Source organism: Sinohyriopsis cumingii, unplaced genomic scaffold (assembly GCF_028554795.1).
Source record: "Sinohyriopsis cumingii isolate HCF-2022 unplaced genomic scaffold, ASM2855479v2 utg000229l, whole genome shotgun sequence".
Classification (NCBI taxonomy): domain Eukaryota; kingdom Metazoa; phylum Mollusca; class Bivalvia; order Unionida; family Unionidae; genus Sinohyriopsis; species Sinohyriopsis cumingii.
The window spans coordinates 8,104,405-8,131,296 of NW_028315879.1; the positions used below are offsets into that span (position 1 = coordinate 8,104,405).

General features: G+C 35.9%; 2 protein-coding genes across 7 annotated transcripts in view; both read left to right on the forward strand.

Moving 5' to 3' along the window:
- The window catches only part of LOC149774520 (eukaryotic translation initiation factor 4 gamma 1-like), a 67,887-nt gene extending 41,026 nt beyond the window's left edge, over positions 1 to 26,861 (forward strand). For both annotated transcript variants that reach the window (XM_089945266.1, XM_089945267.1), the window contains 8 exons: positions 2,463 to 2,600; positions 3,364 to 3,423; positions 13,916 to 14,059; positions 18,084 to 18,163; positions 18,813 to 18,969; positions 19,554 to 19,658; positions 23,478 to 23,610; positions 23,973 to 26,861. In XM_089945266.1, the coding sequence (XP_089801392.1) occupies positions 2,463 to 2,600; positions 3,364 to 3,423; positions 13,916 to 14,059; positions 18,084 to 18,163; positions 18,813 to 18,969; positions 19,554 to 19,658; positions 23,478 to 23,610; positions 23,973 to 24,181 (1,026 nt within the window). In that variant the 3' untranslated portion in view covers positions 24,182 to 26,861. The remainder of the gene's footprint in view (positions 1 to 2,462; positions 2,601 to 3,363; positions 3,424 to 13,915; positions 14,060 to 18,083; positions 18,164 to 18,812; positions 18,970 to 19,553; positions 19,659 to 23,477; positions 23,611 to 23,972) is intronic.
- Positions 1 to 26,892, forward strand: part of LOC149774518 (uncharacterized) — a 643,609-nt gene that overhangs the window by 120,242 nt on the left and 496,475 nt on the right. The gene's annotated exons all lie outside the window — the stretch shown is intronic.

The window sequence follows — 26,892 nt, forward strand, 5'->3', positions numbered from 1 at the left end:
GGTGATATTTACCTACCTCACACTACCAGTGTTCACCTATATCTTCATAATTACAGGTGGAATTATGTACCTAATATCTCCCTCAACCACGGTGCAACACTAATGATATATTAAGATAATTTACATGAATAGACCTTGCATTGCATATTCAGATATTATTTACGTGAATAGACTTTGCATTGCATATTCAGATATTATTTACGTGAATACACTTTGCATTGCATATTCAGATATTATTTTCACAAATAGACTTTGCATTGCATATTCAGATATTATTTATGTGAATAGACTTTGCATTGCATATTCATATATTATTTACACAAATAGACTTTGCATTGCATATTCATATATTATTTACACAAATAGACTTTGCATTGCATATTCAAATATTATTTACATGAATAGACTTTGCATTGCATATTCAGATACTATTTACGTGAATAGACTTTGCATTGCATATTCATATATTATTTACTCAAATAGACTTTGCATTGCATATTCAGATATTATTTATGTGAATAGACTTTGCATTGCATATTCATATATTATTTACGTGAATAGACTTTGCATTGCATATTCCTATATTATTTACACAAATAGACTTTGCATTGCATATTCATATATTATTTACACAAATAGACTTTGCATTGCATATTCATATATTATTTACACAAATAGACTTTGCATTGCATATTCAGATACTATTTACGTGAATAGACTTTGCATTGCATATTCATATATTATTTACACAAATAGACTTTGCATTGCATATTCAAATATTATTTACATGAATAGACTTTGCATTGCATATTCAGATACTATTTACGTGGATAGACTTTGCGCTGCAGCATATTCATATATTATTTACACAAATAGACTTTGCATTGCATATTCAGATATTATTTATGTGAATAGACTTTGCATTGCATATTCATATATTATTTACGTGAATAGACTTTGCATTGCATATTCCTATATTATTTACACAAATAGACTTTGCATTGCATATTCAGATATTCGGTCAATCTCTATGATCAGCGGCTCCAAGTTGTGATTAAATTACTTGAAATTTTTGCTGAAAATTCTGATTGGTGACCAAAAAAAACCCATAGAAAATAAGAAAAGGCTCAAGCTCACTGATATCAATTACAGAGGCTCGTAATGTTGCTTCCGATTTACCTATCAGTAATACATGTACTGTAAAAAAACCTAAAAGCGTGGACACTTCTCATATGAAAATTTTAAAAAATCAGTGATGATACATGTATACACATTTTTACCATGATTATGTTTTTTTCACCGAATTAAGTCTTACGCTTACCTGTATGTAGATCCTGTATGTTAAAAAATAAAATAAAAATAAATCAACAAAGGTTGTTTGTCATTTACATTATCATCTCTTTAATTCCTCTCATCATTAAACTTTAAGAATATTCTCAAAAGAAAGACTGCTGCATAAGAATAACATACAAGTTAATTTGTCATCATAGATCTACATGTCCTTTCCAAATGTTTTATTTATAGCAACTGTATATGACCCATTTCCAAGAAAACATATGGGTTTCTTTAATTTGATACTTTGCCTTGCAGATTAATCATACTGATTAGTTAGTTAGCAGATCTTTATATCTTAATTTAAAGGAAACGGCACCAGGTGTTACCCTTGGTGAGAGTTTATGGTTTGGCCTGTGAATGAAAATTCTTAGAGCAGATGCATTTTCTTATACTTAGAAACATGTCCAATCAGAAAAAGGACAAATCAATACCGCTTTACAGATTTGTAGGGAGTAATATGAGTGTGATGCAATACAGCACTTGTATTTTGCCCTTCATCATGCAGAAAGTGTGGACTTCATGACCGTTCAGCAGAAGTTAGACATATGGATTGGTTAAAGTGAATTGTTGAATATAAATAATTTTTCAGTATGTTTTGTATATTTATTCTGGTTCTAATTCACAGAGATTTGCCCAGTTTTGCTAAATATTTCAACCTGCAGTAACTTTGTTCCAGGTTAATAGTAAAAATAAATGTACATTTTTATTTAAGTGTGCTGTAATTATGGCCTGTAATATATTAGCTCTAATGTCATAGCCACCCCTGAAAGTAGTGTTACTAATACTACTACTAGGTTACACTATGGCTATTGACTTTGGTGGTTCAAAGACATGGAGTCCAGTTTACTAATACAAGAAATGAACAATCTGCATTAAAACTTCCTGCTTATCTGGTAAATAAGTGTACATGTATGGTGATGCATTTTATGTAATTATTCATTTTTACTTTCCTAAAAGATGACATTTGTCTGTCATGATCGATGAAAGTGACACACATGGAAACTTTGATACATTTTTACATGTACCTTAAATAAAAGTCAAGCGGTTTTAAGAAGCTAATAGAGAAAAATGCAGTCTTGTCAGAAAATATATTAACACAGCACTTTTGTCTTTTCTCTTTTCTACAGGAGTTGTGTAAGAAAGTTCAAGGTATTCTTAATAAACTTACACCACAGAATTTCCAGACACTGGTAAAAAAGATGCAAGCTCTTGAAATCGACACTGAATCTCGCCTGAAAAATGTGATAGATGTTGTATTTGAAAAAGTAAGATATGTGACTTCATAGTTCATTTTTATTTATGGCCCCACTGCGATGGTGGAAGGGGTCTTATTGCTTTGTGGCTGTCCATCCATGTCTGTATTTCCATAATTTCTGTCTCAGATCTGTTTTAGCAAAAAAGCTATTAAACATTAGAACTGTCTTCTTCCAATGGAATGTGTTTGTCGTCCTAACTAGAACCATCTTCTTTTACATATTAACTTGGAACCAACAGACGTAGCACACTTTTTATGGTCAAAAGTTGATTGATCTGATTTTCAGGCCAATAATAGTGAATTTTCAGTTTTTTAGAAATATAAATGGTCAATACCACCAAATTGCTAGCAATTATAAAATAACTGACTTTTTCTAAAAGTAAAAAAACCCACATCTTGAAGTGACTCTTTCTCAATACTGTTTGACTGAATTTGATGAAATTTAATAGAAAGCAACTAATATAAAAGCTCTGAATGTGCTTTGCCACAAATAGTATGATGGTCTCTGATACTTTACAGGAATGTTATTGATCTTTATGTATTTTTCAATTCATTGTGTCATTGTAATATTGCTACAGTTGTCTCTTCTTCCCATGGAACTTCTCTGTCATGTTAATGGTCCAGAGTTTCGAAATAAGTTTGTCTCGTATCTTTTGCTGGAAGCCATTCATTTACTGACATCTTTGAGAATTAACCAACCTGATTATTATTATTATTATGATGATTATTATTATTTTATTATTATTATTTTTATTATTATTATCTGATTTCAGGCTATTCGTGATCCAAGATATAGTATAGCCTATGCCAATATGTGCAGATGTTTGTCTATGGTAAGTAATTTCAAAGAGGTAAATCATTCTATACAAAATAAATTAAATTGGTGATAGACATGTTCTTTATCTTGCTGCAGTTTCACACAAGGGAAAAAACTTGCTTTTTTATTGATTCTATATCTTTAGAAGTTTGTTCATAATATTGTCTGGGTCAGTGTGAATACCTCAATCCATCCCTCGGAAAAGAACCAAATGCTTTGCATATTCCTTGCCATACTAACTTATTTGTTTGAAACCATAGCTTTTTCAAACAAAATGTATATGATTGGAACAGGACTTTTAACTATCTTGTGAAAAGTCTATGAAAATTAGTTTTCTCAAGTGAAAACAAAATTGTAAGGAGATGAAGTTATTTGTTGTTTTGTGCAGTAAACTATAGTCAGCTGCCCCACTCAGTTGATAATGCTCATTTCGATTCATGTGCCTTACACAGGTGTGCAACATACTTCTATCCGTGTGCCCTTCACAGGTGGCCTACATAGTTCTATCCACGTGACCTACACAGGTGGGCAACATACTTCTATTCATGTGCCATACACAAGTGGGCAACATCTATTCATGTGCCCTACAGAGGTGGGCAACACACTTCTATTCATGTGCCATACACAGGTGGGCAACATATTTCTAACCATGTGCCCTACACAGATGGGTTACATAGTTCTATCCATGTGACCTACACAGGTGGGCTACATACTTCTATCCAGGTGTCCTACACAGGTGGGTTACATAGTTCTATCCAGGTGCCACACTCAGTAGGATTAACACAGTTTATGCAGGTATCCTACTAACAGTTGGGCAAGCTCAGTTCTATCCAGGTGCCCTTCTTAGTTGAGTAAGTTAAATTCTATTCAGATATACTATTCTGTAGGGCAAGCTTTTTATACATCCAACAGATGACATAATGATTCACACCTAGCTAGCGATTTAATTGGCCAGCTGTGAATTGGAATCTATATTTATGATAGATGGTTGAGTAGATGTTAAGTAGTTATTTGGTCCCTGACTTTGCATAGTGAGAATCATTGCTCAATCTTGGCCTTGCACTGAGCCTTCATAACTCTGATGCATAGTGAGAATCATTGCTCAATCTTGGCCTTGCGTTGAGCCTTCATAACTCTGATCTTTTTCCATTGATAGCTGTTTGGTCCCACTTTGCATAGTGAGTATGATTGCTCAATGTTGGCCTTGTGCTGAGCCTTCATAACTCTGATCTTTTTCCATTGATAGCTGTTTGGTCCCACTTTGCATAGTGAGTACCATTGCTCAATCTTGCCCTTGCGCTGAGCCTTCATAACTCATAACTCTGATCTTTTTCCATTGGTGGCTGTGCTTGTTTCATCTAGGTTCACATAAGGAAAAGTGGGTTTAATATTTGGTAGACACATTTAAATCGTTTAAGTGAAAACTTCAATAAATTGGTCTAATGTTAATGAGAAACCTAGGTTTTGTATGGTTTATTCAGTGGAACCTGTGTTGAAAGACCACCTCTTCTGTCAAAAAATAATGGTCTCTCAAGACAGGTCGTCTCTCATAACAGATCATAACACTATATAATTAATAAATCTGTGCATGGAGATCGTGGTCGCTCAAGACAGGTGATCTCATAGCAGTGGTGTCTCAAGTCAGGTTTTACTTTACCATTCCAGTAAACAATGTTTAATCTGAATCAGGAGAAGGGATAGAAAACAATTTTATCTGTCTATTAGTTTCTCATAGCCTCATATTCCATTGGGTACACATTTACCATATATACTTGCTTAAAAGTTAACTTTGTTTTACTGAAAATTTTATTCATGCAGAATATAGGTTGTATTATAAGAATGGCATACAATTTTGTTTATATATCTGGAAATAATGTTGGAAAGTCTTGATGTATGCAGTTCACTAAAATTTAAAACATTTTAAATTTTCATGCCTCTATTCCTATTGAGAATCATGTGTATGGTATGCACAATGTTGATCCATTTGATGATGGTATTCATTACATAGTACATGTGGGCCCAGAGTGGCCGAGTGGTCTAAAGCGCTCTCAGTTATGGATCACTGCCATCTCACCTCTGTCTGCGCCGGTTCGAGTCTCAGATTCAGCCAATGTGGGTATGTGAGAAAGCTTGCCAGTAGCATCTCGTGGGTCGGTGGTTCTTTCAAGGGTTTTCCCGGGTTCTTCCTCCAACAATAATACTGGCCGCTATGTATAGCCTATCATGTGCTGAAAAATGGTGTTAAACCCCACAACAACAACATAGTACTTGTGTTTACAGTTATTTTAATTTTAATAATGTGAAAATATTATGGTTCAATTAAATACTACCTGCTGCAAAGTTAAGTGTTCATCATTGTTGTTTACCATGGGTGTTTACTAGCAAGTATATTGCTTCTACATAATTGTTTTCATTTTTTTGCAAGTCCTTACAACCTGTATTGGTATTAATATTTGTGTTTTGCTGTATAACTACTTTGTTTGATGCAGTTAAAGCTTTGATTTAAGTTGTTCTTTCCTTTGATATAAGTGATGTTTAATTCTGAAGTGCTATTTCCAAATTTTTGCTGCCAATGCACATGGTCCGTTAAACCCTGGCTTATAAAGGCAGCTCTCTAAACATGAAGAAAAATAAAATCATAGTCTTAATGGATCAAGGCAATCCTCAAGACATGGCAACAAAGGCATATGTTGACTTCATAGTGATGGAACTCAGAAAGAGATATGGCTGGTAATGTGGATACCTTTGCTAATGAATTGCTAGCTAAAGCTAAAGCTAGCAATACCATGTGGGGTCCACTAAACATTTAGGAGAAGAGATTCATGGGTGTAGGGGAACCTGTCAGCCTAAATTAATTGGCTACAAAAACATACGTTGACAAGGTTGGTGTCTCAGCCTCACTTAATGCTATAAAGGCCCTGATAAATATTAACACAAATAAAATTGTTGATATAGGGGAATCTGCGGACACTCAAGAGCTTTGCTATCTTAAATTCAGTGACTAACTTTTTAATGCCAACAGTGATTAGGTCTCATCTTGTTTACTCTAGAAGTAACCCCTATATGTCAAAATGTATTGTGAGGGTGCTGAACCAGCAGTATATATTTTCCTGCTTGTAGGTGGCATCACAAACTTAGACAAAAATGGCCACCATGGTATGAGACTCTTAACCAGCTCCTGAAACATTCGGAAATACAGCTGTACAGAAGAAAATATACTAGCTCTTAAGTGCTACCAGCAACTAATTTAGGCAGTGCAAAAAGTGTCAGGGTAACTTAGTAAACTCAATCTGTGGATATAAGTACAGATTTGTTTTTTTGCATATTCAGACAAAAGAACAGTAAAACAAATATGGCCACTTCTTCACTGTCTCAGTGGATCTACTCATATTTCAAATCAGATTCATCAGATTCATTTTCAGGATTTACCCAAGATGATCTCTTAAATGATACAAAGGATATAGACACACTCAATACTGAAGAGAAATATTCACTTGAAATAGATTCAACCTACCAAGATTGTGTAACACCAAAATCCAACATGGCTGACTCCTCTGACTCCTCTTCAGTTCCAAGCTTTCTTAAAATCCAACATAATATGCAGAGTATAACAATCACAGCTGACTCCAACAAAATTCCAACAATCAAGAAATTCTTGGATGAGAATCTACACTTCCAGCAGGGACACTCACACAATGGACTGATCTATAAATCCATGGATACAGATTCTGCCACAGTAACTCTATACATAACAACTGGTAAAATTCATGTACAAGGGCCAGGCTACACAGAATGGGTAAATTATTTTATCAACACTTGTCAGCAAATGGTAGACAACACCAGATTGAAATCAATTACCTCTCAGCCAAGGGCTTCAACACCCATTCCTGAAGCCCACAGATTTCCAGATCCAGTCAACAGTAACACAGCTTTACATGAAATAAGCCAGATTGCTATCAATGTGGAGGAAACTCCAGGACCCCAGTTTATGATAGGTGCAACAAATTCCTTTGAGTTCCATGGAACCCAAAACCAGCCTTGTACCTCCATACAGTGCTTAGTAGTGATAGATATTCTCCAGGCCCAAGTAGAAAGGAACTCTCTGCACTAAAATCAAAGAGTCTACATAGTGTTCAAATGGATAAACCAGGTGCCAAAAAAGTGTGCCAGAAAACCCAGACAACACAATACACAAACATGTCAAAGGACCAGAAAGCATGTCAGGCCACTCAGACCATACCAAAACCAGCTATTAGAAAAAAATCATTATACACAAAAACAGATGCAACCACACCAATTAAACAAGATGAGTCTCTTATACAGGTATTAGATGGGCAGAGCCAAAAGTTAGCTAAAGCACATGCTGTAAACACTGACCATCATGTGTCTCACTCAACATCAAATCCAGGTACTGAAGAAACTGTTCTAAAGACAACCTCCAATCACCCACAGCAATAAGCTAAATTAAATACAAATACTAAATACAGCAGTCACCAAACTCTCAGTCAGTCTAGTCATGGAAAACAAGAAGTTCAAACAATGCATCTGAACCCCCCACTTGTCAAAATCAACAACATAGTTAAAGACAGATCTCTTCTCATAGGATCATCAATAATCAAAGGAGTAAGAACAAGAGGGTTATATAAAACTGACGTAAAAACTCATAGAGGTGCTACTATTAACACTATTACAGGAAAAATATTGGAAATGGTTATGTCACCATATCATACTGTAATTCTTCTCATTGGTGGCAATAATTACAGTAATGGCCAATCTTTGAAGGGCATTGAGGATGATTATGAAAGTTTGTTGTATGCCATCAGGTCCAAAAATGCAGAGTGTAAAATAATCATCTCAGGTCTACCGCCAAGAAGGGATGCACTTATGACTCAACTAAATGACACCCTAAGTATGTTGTGTGAAAATTTCCAAATACTCTTTGTTCTGCAATACTGGACCTTCTTCAAAGACAATCGAGTGAACCAACAATTATACCAGCGAGACCAAATCCATTTGTCCAACAGAAGTACTGCCATGCTCCTTAGGAATATAGACCAGTACATAAGACTTATAAAAGGGATTAGGCACGAGTCAGAAAACTGCTTGTGTTATGGAGAACACGGTCATGTAACACAGCGGTGTCTGCATGGAAAACAGATTCACTGCCATCTTTGTAATGAACTAGGACATAAGCAAAAGTTGTGCACATACCAATAGGTAGAAGGCTATGATGTACAGGCCTATGCAACACATATCCTGCAACAAAATGCATTAGAATATGTGTATACTTTTCAATGTAATAATTATAATTCTATAAACAGGTTTCAGGCACTATCTGATTTGTGTACAAAGTACAACTTGTTAATATGTAAACAACTGTGTGATACTGTTCAAGTTACTTCTCCCTCTGAGGCCCCCCAAGTGTCTAATATGTCAATGTCTTCTTGTATATATGTAAATCAGTCTCATATTGAACATTCTCAAATATCCACTACATGTGGTCATGGTACAACAGATGGATCTTGTGTGTTATCTTCTTCATATGTTTATGTAAATAATCAAGGCATTGTAAAGAAACCTGTCAAGTCTAAAAACAATACATTGCATACTGCCTTGTCTGAAGATCAATCCTCTGATCAAAATTGTCATGTATTTGGCCTCCTCAAAAGAGGTCTGCAAGTAATCAACCTAAATATTCAACACATCATCCCGAAACTGAATGAGATAAAGTTAATATTACAACAGACTCGATCAGTCAATATTCTAGGTCTGTGTGAAACCTTTCTTTCTGATGATACTGATGATTTGGCTCTCCAAATACAGGGGTTCAACTTTGAAAGAAAAGATAGGGAATCCATGGGGGGTGGGGGTATTCTTCTCTATGTAGACAGTACCATTAGTTATAACAGATGTGTTCATCTAGAGACTATTGGGGTAGAGAGTATCTGGATCGAAGTAACCCTTGCCCAATCAAAGCCAATACTCTTATGTTCGGTTTACAGGCCACCTAGTTCCACAGCTGATTGGATTGATAGATTTGAGGTTCAAATTCAAAAAGCATTACTTAAGGAAGATTTAGAAATTATCATATTAGGTGATTTTAACATTGACTACATGAAAACTCCACCATTAACATGGATAAGTAGCTTTGAAACTTACAACTTTACTCAATTAATTAACACCCCAACTAGAGTAACGGATAAAAGTGCTACTATCATTGATCATGTCTATACTAATAAACCTGAAAACGTAAGTGAAATTAAGGTACCAGTGTATGCACTGAGTGACCACTATCCAGTCTGTATAACTAGACATGTTCCGAAATCATCTAAAAATGGCCAACACATTGAAATACAATACAGGGACTTAAAACAGTTTGATGAGGAAATGTTCTTAAATGATTTAGTTTGCAAACCTTTCCAATCAGTCTGCACTATAGCTGATGTCAACACTGCCTTGGATAAATGGTATCAGATGTTCAATGCAGCCTTAGACAAGCATGCCCCAATTAAAGCAAAAAGCATTAAACACCAAATTACACCCAAGTGGATTACCACTGAGATCAATGAGGCTAGGCACCTAAGAGATAGTTTCCACAAGAAAAAAGACATGAAAAGCTATAGAAAGTGGAGAAATAAAGCTAAGCACCTGATAGATAAGGCAAAAGAGAACTACTATAAACAAGCTATTAATGAAAGTAAGAGTACCAAAACATTGTGGAAGTGTCTAAAAGAGCTGAACCCACGCAAGAACAGTTGTCTTCCTCCTAGACTTAAGCAAAATGATGATATAGCAACATCTGTACAAGACATTGTGGAAATGTTCAACAATTTCTTCATAAGCATCTCCAGTAAGAGTATTCAGAACCAGACTAACATCCCAATTGAACTTGATGCTCTTCTATTATTTATAAGAGCTAAAATTCCTGATGATAATTATTTTTCAATAGCTAATGTTAGTGAAACTGATGTTTTTGATATGCTAATTAAGGTTAATATTAATAAATCCTCTGGATTGGATGGTATTGGTCCACGAATTCTTAGAATTGCTGCACCAGTAATAACAAAGTCACTAACGCATATCATAAATTTAAGTATAATGAGTGGTAATTTTCCAGAAACATTGAAATGTGCAAAGGTTACACCCATCTTAAAGAAAGGAGAAAAGGAGGATCCAGGAAATTACAGACCAATATCAATTCTACCTGTATTGTCAAAACTATTTGAAAAGCATGTAGCCATTCAGGTCTATAAATTTTTCGAAACATACTCTCTATTTCATAAAGCTCAATCAGGATTTAGAAAGTACCACTCATGCCAAACAGAACTTACCAAATTAATTGATCTTTGGCTGAAGGAAATGGATAATGGACATATGACTGGGATTGTTTTCCTTGACTTCAAGAAAGCCTTTGATCTTGTTGATCATGAAATTCTGCTGCAAACGTTGAACTGTTACAGGTTTGACAATCCTTCTTTAAACTGGTTTAGATCATACCTAAACCAAAGGTCTCAACAAGTAAGCATTGGCAATATTAGCTCCCAGACTTGCACTATTCATTCAGGAGTCCCTCAAGGCTCAGTTTTGGGCCCTCTCCTCTTCCTTATCTATATCAATGATCTACCATTAAATAATGAATCTACAAACACAGATTTGTTTGCAGATGATGCAACCTTGTATACATCTAGTTCTGATACTGAAGTTATCCAAAAGAAATTAAACTCAGACCTTATCAGAGTCCAAAACTGGGCACAACAAAATAGGATGGTAATTAATGAAGGTAAAACAAAATGTATGATTTTGGGGACATTACAAAATCTACACAAGTCAGGGAACCCAAAACTGTCTCTTGCAATAAATAATCATCCATTAGAAAATGTCAAACATGAAAGGCTTGTAGGTGTGTCTGTAGATAATAATTTATTATGGAATGACCGTATTGATAAGCTTTGTAAAACACTGTCATCCAAAATTGCCCTTCTCAGCAGAATCAAGAAATATTTACCTATGGAAACTCACAATCTATACTACAAGTCATATATTCTTCCAACAATGGATTATTGTTCTAATGTATGGGGAAACTGTGCCAAATCTGAGCTTGACAGGATTTATAAACTTCAGAAACGAGCAGCACATGTAATTTTAGATGCATCTGTTGATCATCCCTCAAAAGTATTATTTACAGAACTCAAATGGTTCACAATATATGACAGGATAGATTTTCACAAGGCACTTCTTTTATATAAATGTCTACATGGAACTGCACCAGAGTATCTTCAAGACTTATTCAGGCCTTTTTCAACACAATACCAGTTGAGATCAATATCACATGGAAACCTTCTAATACCAAAACCAAGAACAGAGCAATTTAAAAAGAGTTTTCAATACTCTGGTACAGTTCTGTGGAATAAGCTTCCACTACAAGTAAAATCTGCTGAAAATATTAGAGTATTTAAGAAAAGATATCATGAGCATGTATGTGTTTCTACCAGATAATGGAATTTAGTATTTTAATATTAAACATGTTAAAATAAACAGTAATTATTGCCATCTTCATATAATGTGCATTGTTATACTCTCCTTAAGAGGGCCTCAAGGGAGAATAGTCCTTGACTAATGAGTCACCCTCTATAAATAAAGCATTATTATTATTATTATTATTATTATCATACATGCCAACCCCTGGTCAGGAAAAAGTGTAATCCAAGTGGACAAAAAGAGTAATCTGAGCAGAAAATGGCAGTCCACATATAATAAAATTCAATCAGCATATTTACAAAATACATTATTTACCCCTTCTGGTCTTTTAACATCAATTAATGCTTCAGATTGTCATATATAGCATTTTGAGCTTTAAAAAACAACAGTCTCTCATATTGCATTGCAAAACACTGGAAGAAAGGTGGCCTGTTGGGGGGAGCCTTTTTGCCTTCTTGATTGCTTTGTCTGGCTAGTTGTCTGGTGGCTTTGAATGATGGGGCTGTTGAGGCTTCTGGATAAGGTACTGGTTTTGGCAGCTTTCTGGCTTCACCTCCTTCTGTGGAAGAAGTGTGGCACTGGTCGGCTTGGCAGAGCATATTATTTTAATGGGGTTGGTATTTTTGCAGAGGCAGCCTCGGTTTTACCTTATGCAGTTTGGCCTGGCAGTTGGTTGATTGGTCCTGACTGTCATTACTGCTTCCAGCATGTCATCATATTTGCTTTCTGTAATCTGTCCCTCCCTTATCAGGGGGTTCATTCACTCTGTGCTATGCATGTTGAGTGCTAGTGTGTAGCTTTGACTCTGTTGTTCTGTGATGCACCCTCTTTACTGAGCAATGCATACCAAAGCATTATTTTCCCACAAGACTCAGTCTGTCCCCACGCCATCCAGATAAAGTAGTTGTTCCTCATTGTCCCATGTCATGGGTTACATTTCACAGAGACAATGAGTCTCTAATTGAATGTGTTGTTTGTAGTAACTTGTTATCCACCTATGACCCACCCCATCATATTTAATGGTATAGCATAGACATTTCTGTTCTCTAAATTAATACAAAAATCGTGGTCTATGACCACCCCAACTCTCTATCCCCACCATGCGGGTTCTTCCTCCACCATTAATACTGGCCGGCATGCATAGCCTATCGTGTGCTGAAAAATGGCGTTAAACCCCACAACAAGAACAACTGTCCCCACCATGGTCTCCAAAAAGGGGGCCCTGAGTGGCCATGTGGTCTAAAGTGCTCTCCGTTACGGATCACTGCCATCTCACCTCTGTCTGTGTGGGTTCGAGTCTCGGATTCAGCCAACGTGGGTATGTGAGAAAGCTTGCCAGTAGCTTCTCGTGGGTCAGTGGTTCTTTCCAGGATTTTTCCGGGTTCTTCCTCCACCATTAATACTGGCCGCCATGTATAGCCTATCGTGTGCTGAAAAATGGCGTTAAACCCTATAACTACAACAACAACAACAAGTCTCCAAAAAGCGATACATCAAATGCTTCTAGGCTTTAGTTAAAATGTTTCTTCTTCATGACTTAGCAAAAGGTGATGCCAAAATGCTAAAATACAGCTACTGGTTGACATGCCACCTTTGGTCAAATTATCAGTGTATACAGTGTAAATCTAGGGAAGAAAAAAATCCTAACATACAAATGTTAAAATAGTAATCCAGATATTTCTGCAACTTGAGAGAAAATATCAGACAAATATTATCTTCTTTGCCTTAAAGTGTTTTTTAATCTAAATAAATATGTACATTTTTATGGTTTTACTTTGAAGCCTTTTAGTGTTTTTTTTATCTTGATAACAATTTAAGATATATTGGTGAACAGTGACCAGTGACTAATCTCTCATGATATTATATTTGCTAAATATTTTGTTCATTGTTATAAAAACAAAAATCAGTAAGAAGCATCAAAAAAAGAAATAAAATGCCATCAGTGTCTCTTTTAATAAAAATAAATTCAAAAGTTTATTGATGTTGCAACTTTCATTTAACTCAGTTCCATGCTGTTTTTTCTCTTTTAGTTTAAAGTCCCAGCAGAAAGTAAGCAGGGAGACGTCAACTTCCGAGCCTTGCTTTTAACAAGATGTCAACGGGAATTTGAAAAGGCCAATTCTTCAGAGAAAGAATTTGATTTGAAGAGGAAGGAGATAGAGAAGGCTACTACAGTAAGATACCAATCAGTCTGCATTTGAAAAAAGGTTTAACCATTGCATTTTTAGTGTAACTCAGGGGTCAAGCTAGACTTGAATAGAGGGAGAAGTGACATCTCCTTTGGAACAGAACAGGGAGAAGTGAGAGCTCAACAGGGAGAAGTGGATGGGAAGCAAGAAATGCAATATATATATATATATATATATATATATATATATATATATATATATATATATATATATATATATATATATATATATATATATATATATATATATATATATATATATATATACATGTGTGTGTGTGTGTGTGTTTTCTTATTTGAATTATGCCCTCTATTTCTCAATAATCATATTTGCGTTTAGCATTTGATTTTAAGCAATGCTTGATTTCAATTAGAAAATTTTAGAAATCATTTGGCCATATGACTTTAAAAGTGAATAATAGAAACTACATTGTAACAAATTTTAACTGAGTAACAAGATTACATTTTTGTAATTGCATGTTAGTAAAAATGCTTAATCAACTTCCCATAATATATTTGTTCTAAAAATTTGCAATAATGGCACTTTTAAAGATTTCTAACCATGTTTGAAAAAAACCCTTTACCAGGTATGTGAAGGCAAGTGCACACATCTTCATATTGTACTGTTCAACCTTATTTCTTTGTTGCAGATAAAACATTGCCATAACTATTCATGCATAACACACTAAAAATGCATCAAATTACAGACATGGCTCCCTTATAGTTGGTATATAAACTAAGCCCTTCTTTCCAACCCAAAAAACATCTGGTTTTAGAAGGAGGTGTTTTCGTATTGTATTCACTCACTTTATATAACTTCGTAACAATTGTCCATTGATAGGATTGCAAATTCGTGGTTTATTTATTTGTCTACGTACTCATAGTAATATTAGGCATTGGTTAAATAGTATCTGCTTTGCTGCTTTTTTCCCATATTTTCACAAACACGAGTTGGGTCAGAAAACAAATTTGACCTTACAGCACTTCTCTCAAATTCCACAACTTAGCATTGTCCCATACGTTTCTGACCTACATAATTACATCATAAAGTTAAATCGTAAATAACATTTAACCTATGCTTTGCTTTCTATGAATTGTATGTTTTTCTGAATATATTTGCCCGATGATTTACAAAAACAATCTAATAAGCGATGTTTGCCATTATTTCCTGGTTAAGCCTGGTTCAATTACTGTACAGTTTCAAACTAAGTTTTTGATGAAATAGTGTACAAGAGGCAGTTAAAATATTCAGATCACACAAATTGCTATTTACATACTAATGTTATTTTAAAGTTTTGAAACACAAGCTTGTATGTGTTTATCATCAAAAGATGACATGCAGAAATTGGGCAGTGATAGTTGCTATATAGCTTACTTGGGATAGGGTTAATGGTCAATCAGCTATCAAAACACATGCCTGTGGATGCGCAAGAGTTTGTTTGTCTGCATAACTGATATCAAAACTAGGCCTGGCTACTGATGGCTTGATGAATACATTTTACTACAATAGCCCATTTCATGCAGACTTCAGTGAACTTCGTAATTTGCTCGGAATTTTCATCACGTGGCAGATGGTCAGCTGACCGTAATAGCCATTTGATAGGTGGTGGGCAAAATATGGCTAATGCTTCAACATCAGCATCAATGTCTGTACCTACTTCAAGATCGTTTATCGAGTTGAAAAATGCATATTCAACAGTGATGCTGCTGCAGATATTGACAAAATTTAATATTGGAACCATCCTGTCTTATTTTCTAGAAATCAAGGCAGATTTCAAACCCATATGAGAGAGTAGCTTTGCACTGTTTACATCTGGACATGTACATGTAAGTAAGGAAATGGTGTCGAAGTAAAATTTAATGCTGACAATCAAAGAGCAAGTTGTTCAAATTATTTCTGTGCATCCGAAACGTCACTATAATAAAATATGTTTCATATGAGTTTATCAGATTTGTTTTTGAAAGTCTGTGGATAATTTACATATAAATTTCAATCATTTAATTAATTTAATTTCTGAAATATTTCTAAACAACAATGGACGCCATTTCATTATGTACATGTACCCACCAGCATTTGATTGGCTGGCGTATAAAGTAACTTGGGAGGTTATTCGGATAATTACGGTGCAGCTCGGTTAAATTCGGTATGAAATGGGCTATACAGTACTAGAATTAACCTGGCTAAGGTGAGGGGGCATCTCAGAAAGCATGGTCATTCAATGTACCTCTAAAAAAGTCAAAAGGCAAAGTTATTTTTGCTTTTCTAACAGAAGAAGGTGAAGTTTACAATTTTTATGCGACTTAGTCACCCACATGGCCTGGTAGCTTGACCTCAGTAACTTCTATGCTTGTTTTTTTAAGTTGATACATTAGCTGCTTTACTTGATTGCAGACCCATCAACTTTACAATTTTACTGTAAAACAATAAATGAAAAACCAAAATCAAATATTTGCAGTAAAAACTGGATATTATCTTGTCTGGGTTTTAGTTGGATCCTGGTTTTCACATTAAATTTAATTAATCTGGTCAGAGAACCAGACTAACTATACCTCATGTGCTCTATGTTGCATATGGTTTTGATTCAAAACTCCTACATAATCTTGCTTTTCATCTGGAATTGTCGCCTTGAAATGGAAAGGCTAGTTATCCTCTTAAATTAAAAGTAAAAATAAAATAGCACAACCATGTGAAAAGGACATCTAGATATATGGCCATACATTAAAAGAAAAAACAACTGAAAAATCCAAATGAAACATGCCTAGCACAAATTCAACTTGTCCCAAAGGTCCATATTTTTTAATGATTATGGACCAGTCTTCTGTGTTTATTTTCCTTCCAAATATTTTCTGCATGTCTTGATATAAAGCAATTACCCAGTCCAAAACTGCTTGTGCTTTACATTGTTTCAACATTTATGTCTGACTTTACTTTCTCAAATTTAGATTCTTTTTCACTTAAAGCACAGTTTTCGTTGAGTTCCTGTTGTCAGTGTGTGTCCAGTTCTAATAATATCCACTTTACTGATTGAATCAACAGTGATGATGATGATAAACATTTAAAATGTATCAGTGTCTCTTTGTACCTTAGATAATGTTGATCACACTGAAACCCTCATTAACATTATACTGTAAAGGGTCTTGCTATTAACAATATTTCCAGCAAGTTCACTGTATTCTGCATATTCTTCTGCAGAATTCTTATAACTGGAATACATCTCTGCTCCTGGAATCTCTGATCGATTGTCTTTAGTGTTTCAAAAAAGGACTTAAAATGGAGACATAGAAAAGGATTGAAAATGAAAAATTTACCAGCATCTTTGAAAATCATTGCAAGTGGAAATACCTTTTTTGTGGGCTCTTGCTTAAATCTTTTTTCAGGCAAAATATATAACACCTTTTTTTGGTAGTTCACTTGGAATACGGAAAGGGCCAAATATCGATTCGCTGTGGGCATTGGACTATCTGATGTTTACATTACTGCATTGACTGTGAACTTAAATATTGCATATGGCATGAGAGATTATGTCTGCAGTAACATAAAATTGCAACAAGTTGAGAGATCTAGCAAGAATTCATTGACCTCCAATGGATATGAAAGTGCAGTCGCAGAAACTGAAGACAAAATCATCAATGCCAAAGTGTTCTTGACAAACATTTTAGTTAAACTTAATTTATCCTTTGCTGCATAAGACCTGACCAATAAATTTACAGAAAAATACTGACTGCCTTACTCAGAAAGACTTTGTAATGTTAGCAGATCTGCAGTAATGTCTTAAAAACTGTTCAACAATCACTAGTAATTTAAAGCCAGACAGATGTTAGGTGGAATAACAGCTTAACATCCATCATTTCATACGCAGGAGCCATTATTTTGTCTAGCCTAAAATGTAGTTTGACCATGCTCTGATAAGATGCCAACACAATAAATGCAGGGAGTACTGGTTTTATTGATAGTGTATCTTCAAAATTGTTTTGACTTTACTGCAGGCACAAAATTATCATTGTTTTAGGAGAAGGAAAAGCAGCAAATGAAAGAAGAACTGGAAGATGAAGAAATGAAAGCCAGAAGGAGATCTTTAGGAAATATAAGGTATAATCACTCTGTTGTACTCACTCATGCTCTATCCCCTCCTTTCTCTCCCACATTCATTGCAGTCCATGAAATAAAGCAGTTATCACTGGAATGGAGTTCAAAATGCCTTTATGACTATCTTGTCTTTTTGCAGCACATTATGTAATATACATTTATTACATACTAGCCACTGCATCTTAATAGCAGTCCTGTGTTGTCTATTTTATTGTGTCCTAAACACTCATTTGAGTGCAGTAATACAATAATTCATTGGTTTGGGAGAGACAGACCAGTATGTTTCCTTTTTCTAGACATTATAAAAGTATATGGGCACATTTTTACTGTGATTGGAACAGCCTGAGGTCAGTGCTAAACATATGCTTTAGATAAAAAACGTTTTGGTGTTTACATTGATTCTATTTGATTTGTGCGGAGTCTATACCAACCGTTTTCAGACTACCACTGCATTGCCAACAGTCCATGCCTGCACAAGTTATTACTTTTACAGCGGCACAATGTTGTGGGTGGGTGGGGTGTTACATAAATGTATTAAGCTGAGGTTTAGGTTAGTGATATTCATTTGAGGGTGAACCTATTTGACATGCAGGCCATTCCCATGTTAAACTAGTGTGTGTCTGTTGTACAGTTGCTTGTTCACTTTTTACAGGTTTATAGGTGAAATGTTCAAGACGAAAATGCTCACAGAAAATATCATGCATGACTGCGTCTTCAAACTGCTGAGAACCAAGGATGAAGAAAATTTGGAGTGCCTTTGCACATTACTCAAAACTATAGGCAAGGAGCTCGATACAGACAAGGCCAAAGTAAGTTGTTCTTTGAATGAAATGTCTCTGTAATGACTGAGTCGGACACTTTCATTGTGAAAGAAACTAGTTGTTTTTGTTTCAGAGAAAGCTAAAACTAATAAGTGCCTCTTTAATAAAGTCATTTAAGAAAAATATTCCTATCAATTATTTTGATCTTAATAGTGATTAATGCAGGTGCCCTCTTAGAGAAGGATTTCAAAATTGTGCAAACTTCCAGAGTGTAATAATATACCCATGTAATTCCCATTTGCTGTCATTAAAGATATACAGTGTTCATCACATTTAACTTTGAACTGATATTGAAAATATTGACGTCTTCAGAGTGATATATGAAATACAATATCTACTTGTTGTAAGTCCAGTCCAACTGCAAACTTCATAGTCCTATGTTCTGCCTGTGGATAATTAATATGCTACCATATCTGGGTCTGTACAGTTTAAAAGTAGTATTCAGTTGAATAAATAGCCTAGACCATGTTTCCTGGAGCATAATACATTTGGAACGGATTTGTGAGCAAGTATATATCGTACCTTTCAAGCTGCTAATTGTATGATTAGTGTGTTCATAATTTCTATTACAGCGTAGAATGGATCAAAACTTTGCACAGATGGTGAAGATAGTCAATGAGAAAAAGTTGTCGTTTAAAGTCCGCTTCATGCTGTTGGACGTGATAGAACTCAGACAGGTAAGTACATGCTCTGAAACCAAGATTTATTTTGATGTCTAAAAAATGTAGCATAATATTGCTACAAGTCAAATTTTGCAATTCCCTATAGTCTAGTTATATCTTTAACACAGGAGATTTTGAATTGTCTGGTTTCAGATGCAGATTTAATGTTGTTGCAGCAGAGCACAAGATGTACCTTTGAACAATAGAAACGGTCATGAGAGAGAACAACCATTGTAGAAACAAATTCTAGGTTATCAAACCTTCCTGGTAAACATCAAAATGAAAGCCCCTTCCAAAAGGGAGTTTCTTGCTTTGTGGATTCTATAGTAGATCATAAAACGTTTTCAAAAATACACTGCATTGTTTTGCCTAATAATGATCATGAGTTTATGTCACAGTCTTTAGATTGTTGTTTCTATGACTTGATTACATGAAACAAACTTATTTAAAGCATAAATTAGTACTATGGTGTCATGTTAAAAGTGTGAATAAATATACATACTTTAACCATCTTGACTTGCATGGATTATTATAGCCTTTGCAAATAAAGTTCCAAGGGATAAGCTGAAGTCAGGTTGTTTATTTATCCCTATGTTACAATTTTATTTATAATATCTGTTCAGGGCAACGTCATCTACATCAACAGCACCGTACCTGGGCAGCATCTTAAAGAAACACATGGTATGTTCTATCCCACTCCAAGGCGGAACAATCGCCCTTCTCTTCTAGATCATATAGGCCTTTTCACAAACTGGGAAAGTCAGTCCTTTGTACATCCCAGAATTTCATCGATTTGGGCTTGGACTTCTTAACCAACTGGGATCTGGTGTCCGCCCTTTGTGTTCGTGCTTCAAAAATCATCAAACTCATTGTGTTTTTGCAACTCCTCGGCTGTTATATTGCAGCAGATGACCCTGCTTGGCTGTCATTATGCAGGACTTGCCAGGACATTGGTGCAATGTTTTACGTCCTCTTAATCAAACAGTCATGATTACACCTGAAATTCAGTCATTCCCACATCGGTTGGGCAATCCAGGATGGCTGACCATTGGAATCCCGCTGAAGAACCCCAGGCAGAAATAACATAGAACTGCTGTAAGTGCACATGGTGGTAGTACCAACTTGTTGCTGACCTTCACAACTGTCAGTGACAGCTGATGAACAGCATCTGTGCATCAGTATCCTAGAAATGAAGGCTGTCCTTTCGTTTCTGTAAAGATTGATCATGGAGTGAAATGGTCCTCTTATATTCAAACAACACTGTTGTGGTGACCTATATCCTCAGACAGGAGGTACCAGACCACTTATCTAGTGTTTTGATTTGGCATTTTATAGGCAGGTGCAACAATCTCTTATATCAACATACAAATCAGGTACCTTGTGGCTGCATCAGTGGCTTTGCTGAGAATCATTACATTAGGGGTATTGTCCTACACATGAAATGGCCCCTTCATCAACTGGTTATCACTCAGATTCACAAACTTCAAGGTCATCAGATGATCAACCGCTTGGCGGTTCCAGACACAGCAGCTTGGGCAGTGAGATTCACTGTCAGCCATCTGGAAGGGGTTTTGGGCCTTTACCATTCTTCCGACGGTGCTGCAATTATGGGGTCAGAATGGTAAGATGACATCGATAGCCCTTCATGGAGGGCACAAGCCCTGTATCACAGATCTATTTTTCGCAATGATAATACACCCAGGAAGATTCCGGCCAACCTCAATATACTGCCCTCTTCTTCTACATGCTCGGCTTTTTCCAGGACAGCCTTGCATGTCAGACAATTCAAATTTTCATTTGTAGAGAGAATATCTAGAGTAACCATCTATATCACCCATCGAATGCCTCTATCCCTCAACTGGCCAACTTTCTCTGGCTCTGTTTTTGGAGGAGAAACAGTCAGATCCCAATTGCTACCACAGGCTACCACCCTATGATATTGGACACATTGGCAACATATATGAGCAGGATAGAGACCAATCGGATCCTTTAGACAATATTAGTCCCCTTGACCAATATTTTTTATTTGTCTCCAGTGGAATCTAATTCGGTTTTTTTTAACATGGCTAGATTTGAACCACTTCAAACTTCTAGCTTACATTATGGTAAGTCACTATCATACAGACAATGTTTACTGATAGTTTTAGCTTCAGCATGCAGGGTAAGAAGGTTTCATCCCCCTTTATGTTCACCGGAATTCTCTTTAGATCGGAAGATTTGGTGGTTCTCATGAGACTATCAGGCTTCGTAGCCCAGAACAGATTATGATCTGTTGGTAGTAAACCAGCGTCCCTGTTCGGTTTCTTCTATAGCCAGGTTGAGAACAGCAGCCGTGCAAGAGTCTATTCGCACTCTAAGGGATCTATGATCTTGGACACATTCCAACATTGTGGCAGATGTGACATTAGGCATGATAAAAATCTCTCAGATCTGTTAGACAATTTTGATCTCCAGCAACCAAAATCCATAACATTGTTTCCAAAATGGAATTTGTCTTGGGTTCTAGCTCAAGCAAGTTTGAACCTCTTGCTCATGCTTCGCTAAAGTTGCTGTCATAGAAGACATGCTTCCTGATAGCTTTAGCTTTCACATGCAGGGTCTGTGAGTTTCATGTCCTTTTAGTCGACCCAAACTATTGTCTATTCCATTTGGATCATTTGGTAGTCTGCCTTACACAACCAGGCTTAATTGCCAAGAATTGGTTGCATCCATAGGTAACCTATGAGTCAACATTCATCCTGTCTGTTCCATAAACAAGTCGATGGTGTTAGCCATGCAAGATCCTGTCTGCACTCTCAAGCTCTACTTGAGACACACAGAGACAAGTCATGGCACTAGAAACGTATCTTCTCACATAGCTTACTACTCAGAAGTTTCTAGCAATCTCTGTGAGACAGAACACAGGATATCATGCTTCTTGCCTTTTATTCCTGGCTGAAAGGGGTCATATGCTTGGTGTCCTCCGACGTCTCACCAGATCAGAGTAGCCTCACATAGATTACAGCTCAGAAGTCTTGAGCCATCTCTGCAAACCTTGTTTTCGAATGCAGAGATATTGTAGAAGCTATTGGCTGGCATGCATAGTTAACCTTCTTGAGTCTTACCTTGCAGAGACAAAACTTGGATCTGGGAAGGCTGGTGGCAGCAACATAGATGGCCACCACTCCCAACTAGATCAATCAACATGGCTTGTTAGCTTGGCTGGATTTGTCTATCTAAAAATAGACAGGATAAAATGATTTTCATCTTTTAGTTGGGCTGGATTGGCGAGGTAGCTGGCTAATATTCCTAACGCGATGTGATTGGATAATCATACTTGGGGAAACATACTTTACTTAAATATTTGCTTTCCATATCTGTTTAAGGTGTTTGGGTCTAACTTTGTATGCTCTTGTATTATGACTGGACAGTGTGTCTTGTGAAAGAATGGGCTTGGTCTGATTAGTCTGTTAGAATTCATCCATATTTTTATTTTTATTTTCATTTCTTGCTCAGTCACCCTCAAGTCAGTTGATAACTTCGAAACTGTTTAAGATATCTTCATGAAACTTTGTATGCATTTGTTTTAGGATGAGTTTATGTCACATTAAGATTGGGTTTTGTCTGAGTATTATGTTTTGAGCTGGGGACATACTGTAAGACTCGCTTACTCTCACATCTACTTTGAAATGTCAATCATTCATTACAAGAATCATTTGGTGATTTTCTTTGTTCTTTTTTTATGTTCTTTTAAACCTAATGAAAATTTACATAATTTACTTGGAATTATCTTTCATAAGCACCACCATGAGACACAAGTTCATGTATTATGAAATTATATCCCAATAATTACAGGGTAAATGGGTTCCAAGAAGGGATGACAACAACCCCAAAACGATTGATCAGATTCATCGAGAAGTGGCACAAGAAGAGCAAGATCGGGCCATATTTGTGCAAACCTTGCCACAAGCCAAACTCCAGAAGGGAAGTTAGTATGTTTTATTGCCATCAGAGTCCCGCATATTGCTTGGCTTGTTAGTATTTAACATTTATGCTGCAAGTTAAAATCAGACAATTTCATGAACTTGGCTACATCATATTTTGAAACTAATTCATTCTGATGTAAGAGAATTTTGAAACTATTTCATTCCCATGTAAAAGAAAGATTGGCTCAGTTAGGTTGAAAGAGAAAATATTCACTTGAAGTATCTTAACACAAGGATAAAAAGTTCTGAACTGAACACAGTTTATTTCACAGTCTTTAATTTAAAACATGTTTTGAGCTCGGTTGGGGGGAGAGTTTCATACTTTGTATTCTTGAATGTACTTGTTTTCTTTTTAAACTTGAAGGTCATGACAGTTCTTCTAGACAACCCAGTGGCCCCATTGGTGATGGAGCGGATTGTTCAAACATAGTGTCTCTGGCCCCACTCAGAACTGATCGATCCATTGATCCCACCAAACTTTACAATGTAAGGCATGTGTCCTGTTCTGTTGTATACTTTACCTCTTTTTGTAATCATTCAGTGTTTATTAGTGCCCATGCCACTGTTTTCTAGTTGTAAGAATGCCTATGCAGATTGCATAAAGGCATTTTCCAGGTAATAAGTTGCTGCTAAAAACAAATCCATAGGTGATACACATGCAATTGTAACTTGTGTGAATGAATAGAGAAAACCTGGACAGCTGAAGACAACATAACATTTTAATAGGACTGTTTAAGAGGGAATTTTAGGAGCCATGGTGGATTAGTGGTTAAAGTATTGGCTCCTTGCAAATGAAAAGGTGTAGGTTTGACTCTGAACATTGAATTAGTCCAAGTTTGCGATTGCGTTGAATGTAAGACTCAGAGTTTATGCAATTCTGTGCCACACATAATCTTGTAATCACTCAACTGTTTATAGATACTCATTCTCCTGTTTTCAGCTGGTAAGTAAATCAATGTAGCTGGGATAAAAAAAATTCTCCTAAGGAAAAAAATGAAACAAATTTCAAGCATAAGTGGATTCAGAAAGAGGAAAAGAAGTAAAAACTACAGATGATGATACCGCTCAGGTGGCCTAGTGGTTAGAGCATCTGCCTCGGATGTGGGAGGTCATGGGTTCGATCCCTGGCCGAGTCATACCAAAGACTTACAAAAATGGTACTAACAGCTGCCTCGCTTGGTGCTCAGCATTAAGAGGTTAGTGTTAGGACTGGTCGGCCTCGCGCTAGGCACTGTTAGAGTTTGTGATGGAAGATTATATCATATTGTATGCAATGGAACTATCAGGCATGACAGAAATAGATGATACACCTAAAGGCTTTCCGGACTCACCAGAAGAAAGAAAATATAGAGATGAGATCTCAAAAAGAATTGTGGAAAAGTACATGAGAAGGTGAACACCGAGGAAGTCATTAATGTTGCAGCAGAACCAGTGACTGATGGTGGGGATTATTGTATATGCTGGTGGACCTATGATTTATTGTAACAACCAATATTGTCTGAGGGGTTCCTGGTTCCATCTGGAGTGTTTAGATATGCAGGAAGATGATGTACCAGAAGGTGAATGGTTCTGTTCAGAGGAATGCAGGAGGGAGCTTGAGTTAAGTTTAAGCAAGAGAAAGAAGATGACAACTGATAGACTTAAAGAAGCCAAAAATGAATATTGTTATGCCGGTATATCTGGTTTAAGTCAACAGCGGCATCTTTAGCATGTTTACAGCATGGCATTTCTCGTTCACTGCACCATCGTAATATGTATCTTGTTCATGAAATGAGCTATTTCATGCAACTAGGAATGACCATATTAGTTATATGTACTTTTTATGCTTAAAATGTCCCAGTTTTAATTCACAGATATGTAGACTTATTTCGGCAGACGTGATTTGAACGTTCATTCATGCGAAGCACATGCTGTGTATTACTGCTACGATGTGTTGTCGACGGATGATGGAATAAACGTATTTTGAACTGATTTGACATTTTGATCACACGGCTTGTCTACTTACATCTTAAATATATGATGCCTTGTGTAGTTACACTTTATTTCAATCATTCGTGTGAAAATCTGTAGAATTAATTCTTGAGTGTTTCCCGTGTTGTTGGGTCTTCGTGTTTATACGATTACGTCACTTTCAGCATAGAATATTTGATGCTTGATTTTGATTAGTCAGTAAATCTTTCTTGCCCGATGATCGCAAGTGCTAAATTCTGATTGGTCAATAATAATAGTATAAAAGGAGGTCAGCGTTTACGAACTTTGTCACTTTCCAGTCTTTCTCCAAGGCGCTAAATACAAAAATGGCTCAACCAGCTTTAAAATCTGATGTGGCTATGGTAAAACACATTTTAAAGCTGTTTAACTAATTCCATTGCATAAAATAACACTAGCAGAGTGTTATTTTGTGATTTAGTAAAATGACGTGTTTTGAACTTACTTATTTTGTCATTTAAGTATAAGGTAAATAACCTACATCTGCATATAGCAGTGTGCCTATTATTTATTATTCCAAATTTACAAACATTATATTGATAATTTATTCCTTTTATAGAATTTACACTTTTGGTGTGAAATTCAATCAATAGAACTTTGTCGTCTGCTTGTGAGCAAACTATTGTACCAAGATGGGTATAAATCAGAAAGGCAGTGAACCAGACATTCTTGGTGCACTCTTGCACCCAAACCTGAAACTGTGAACCAGAACCATATGTTTTGGGTACATCTGCACCCAAACCTTAGACACATTGAGCACCAAAGACTATGGTGCACCAACAATGGTAAACCTTGAACCCAGATTAGGTTCTTTTATTTCTGTTATCCTCCCCCCCCCCACTTTATGAATGAATAAAGAATATATTAGAATGTATTGAACACCAATAGCTTGCGTGACTCAGTACTAAACATGTTCACAGTGCATATAAGAAATAACAAGATATACACGAGTATTTTAGTCTTTATTGCTAATTAGTTGCTTGACACACTATATTCTTGTGCACTTGCATGCTTCAGCTCTGTATTTAGAAATACTTTAAGTTAGAAAAAAACATGTAATTACTTGCTACTGCCTGTTAGTCATATGTTAACAAGCTTTATGAACAAATTGTGTTTTACTAACAGATTCAGTTTACACTAACATTACTTTAGATCATAATATATTGCATTTCAAGGTTGTTTACGCTATAATTTCACAATCATTTCCCATCAGTCACCTGAGCTGATTGGATCATCTTTCTGTCATTAAATAATGTTACCTTCATTTGACGCCTCTGTTCATTAATTGCACCCTT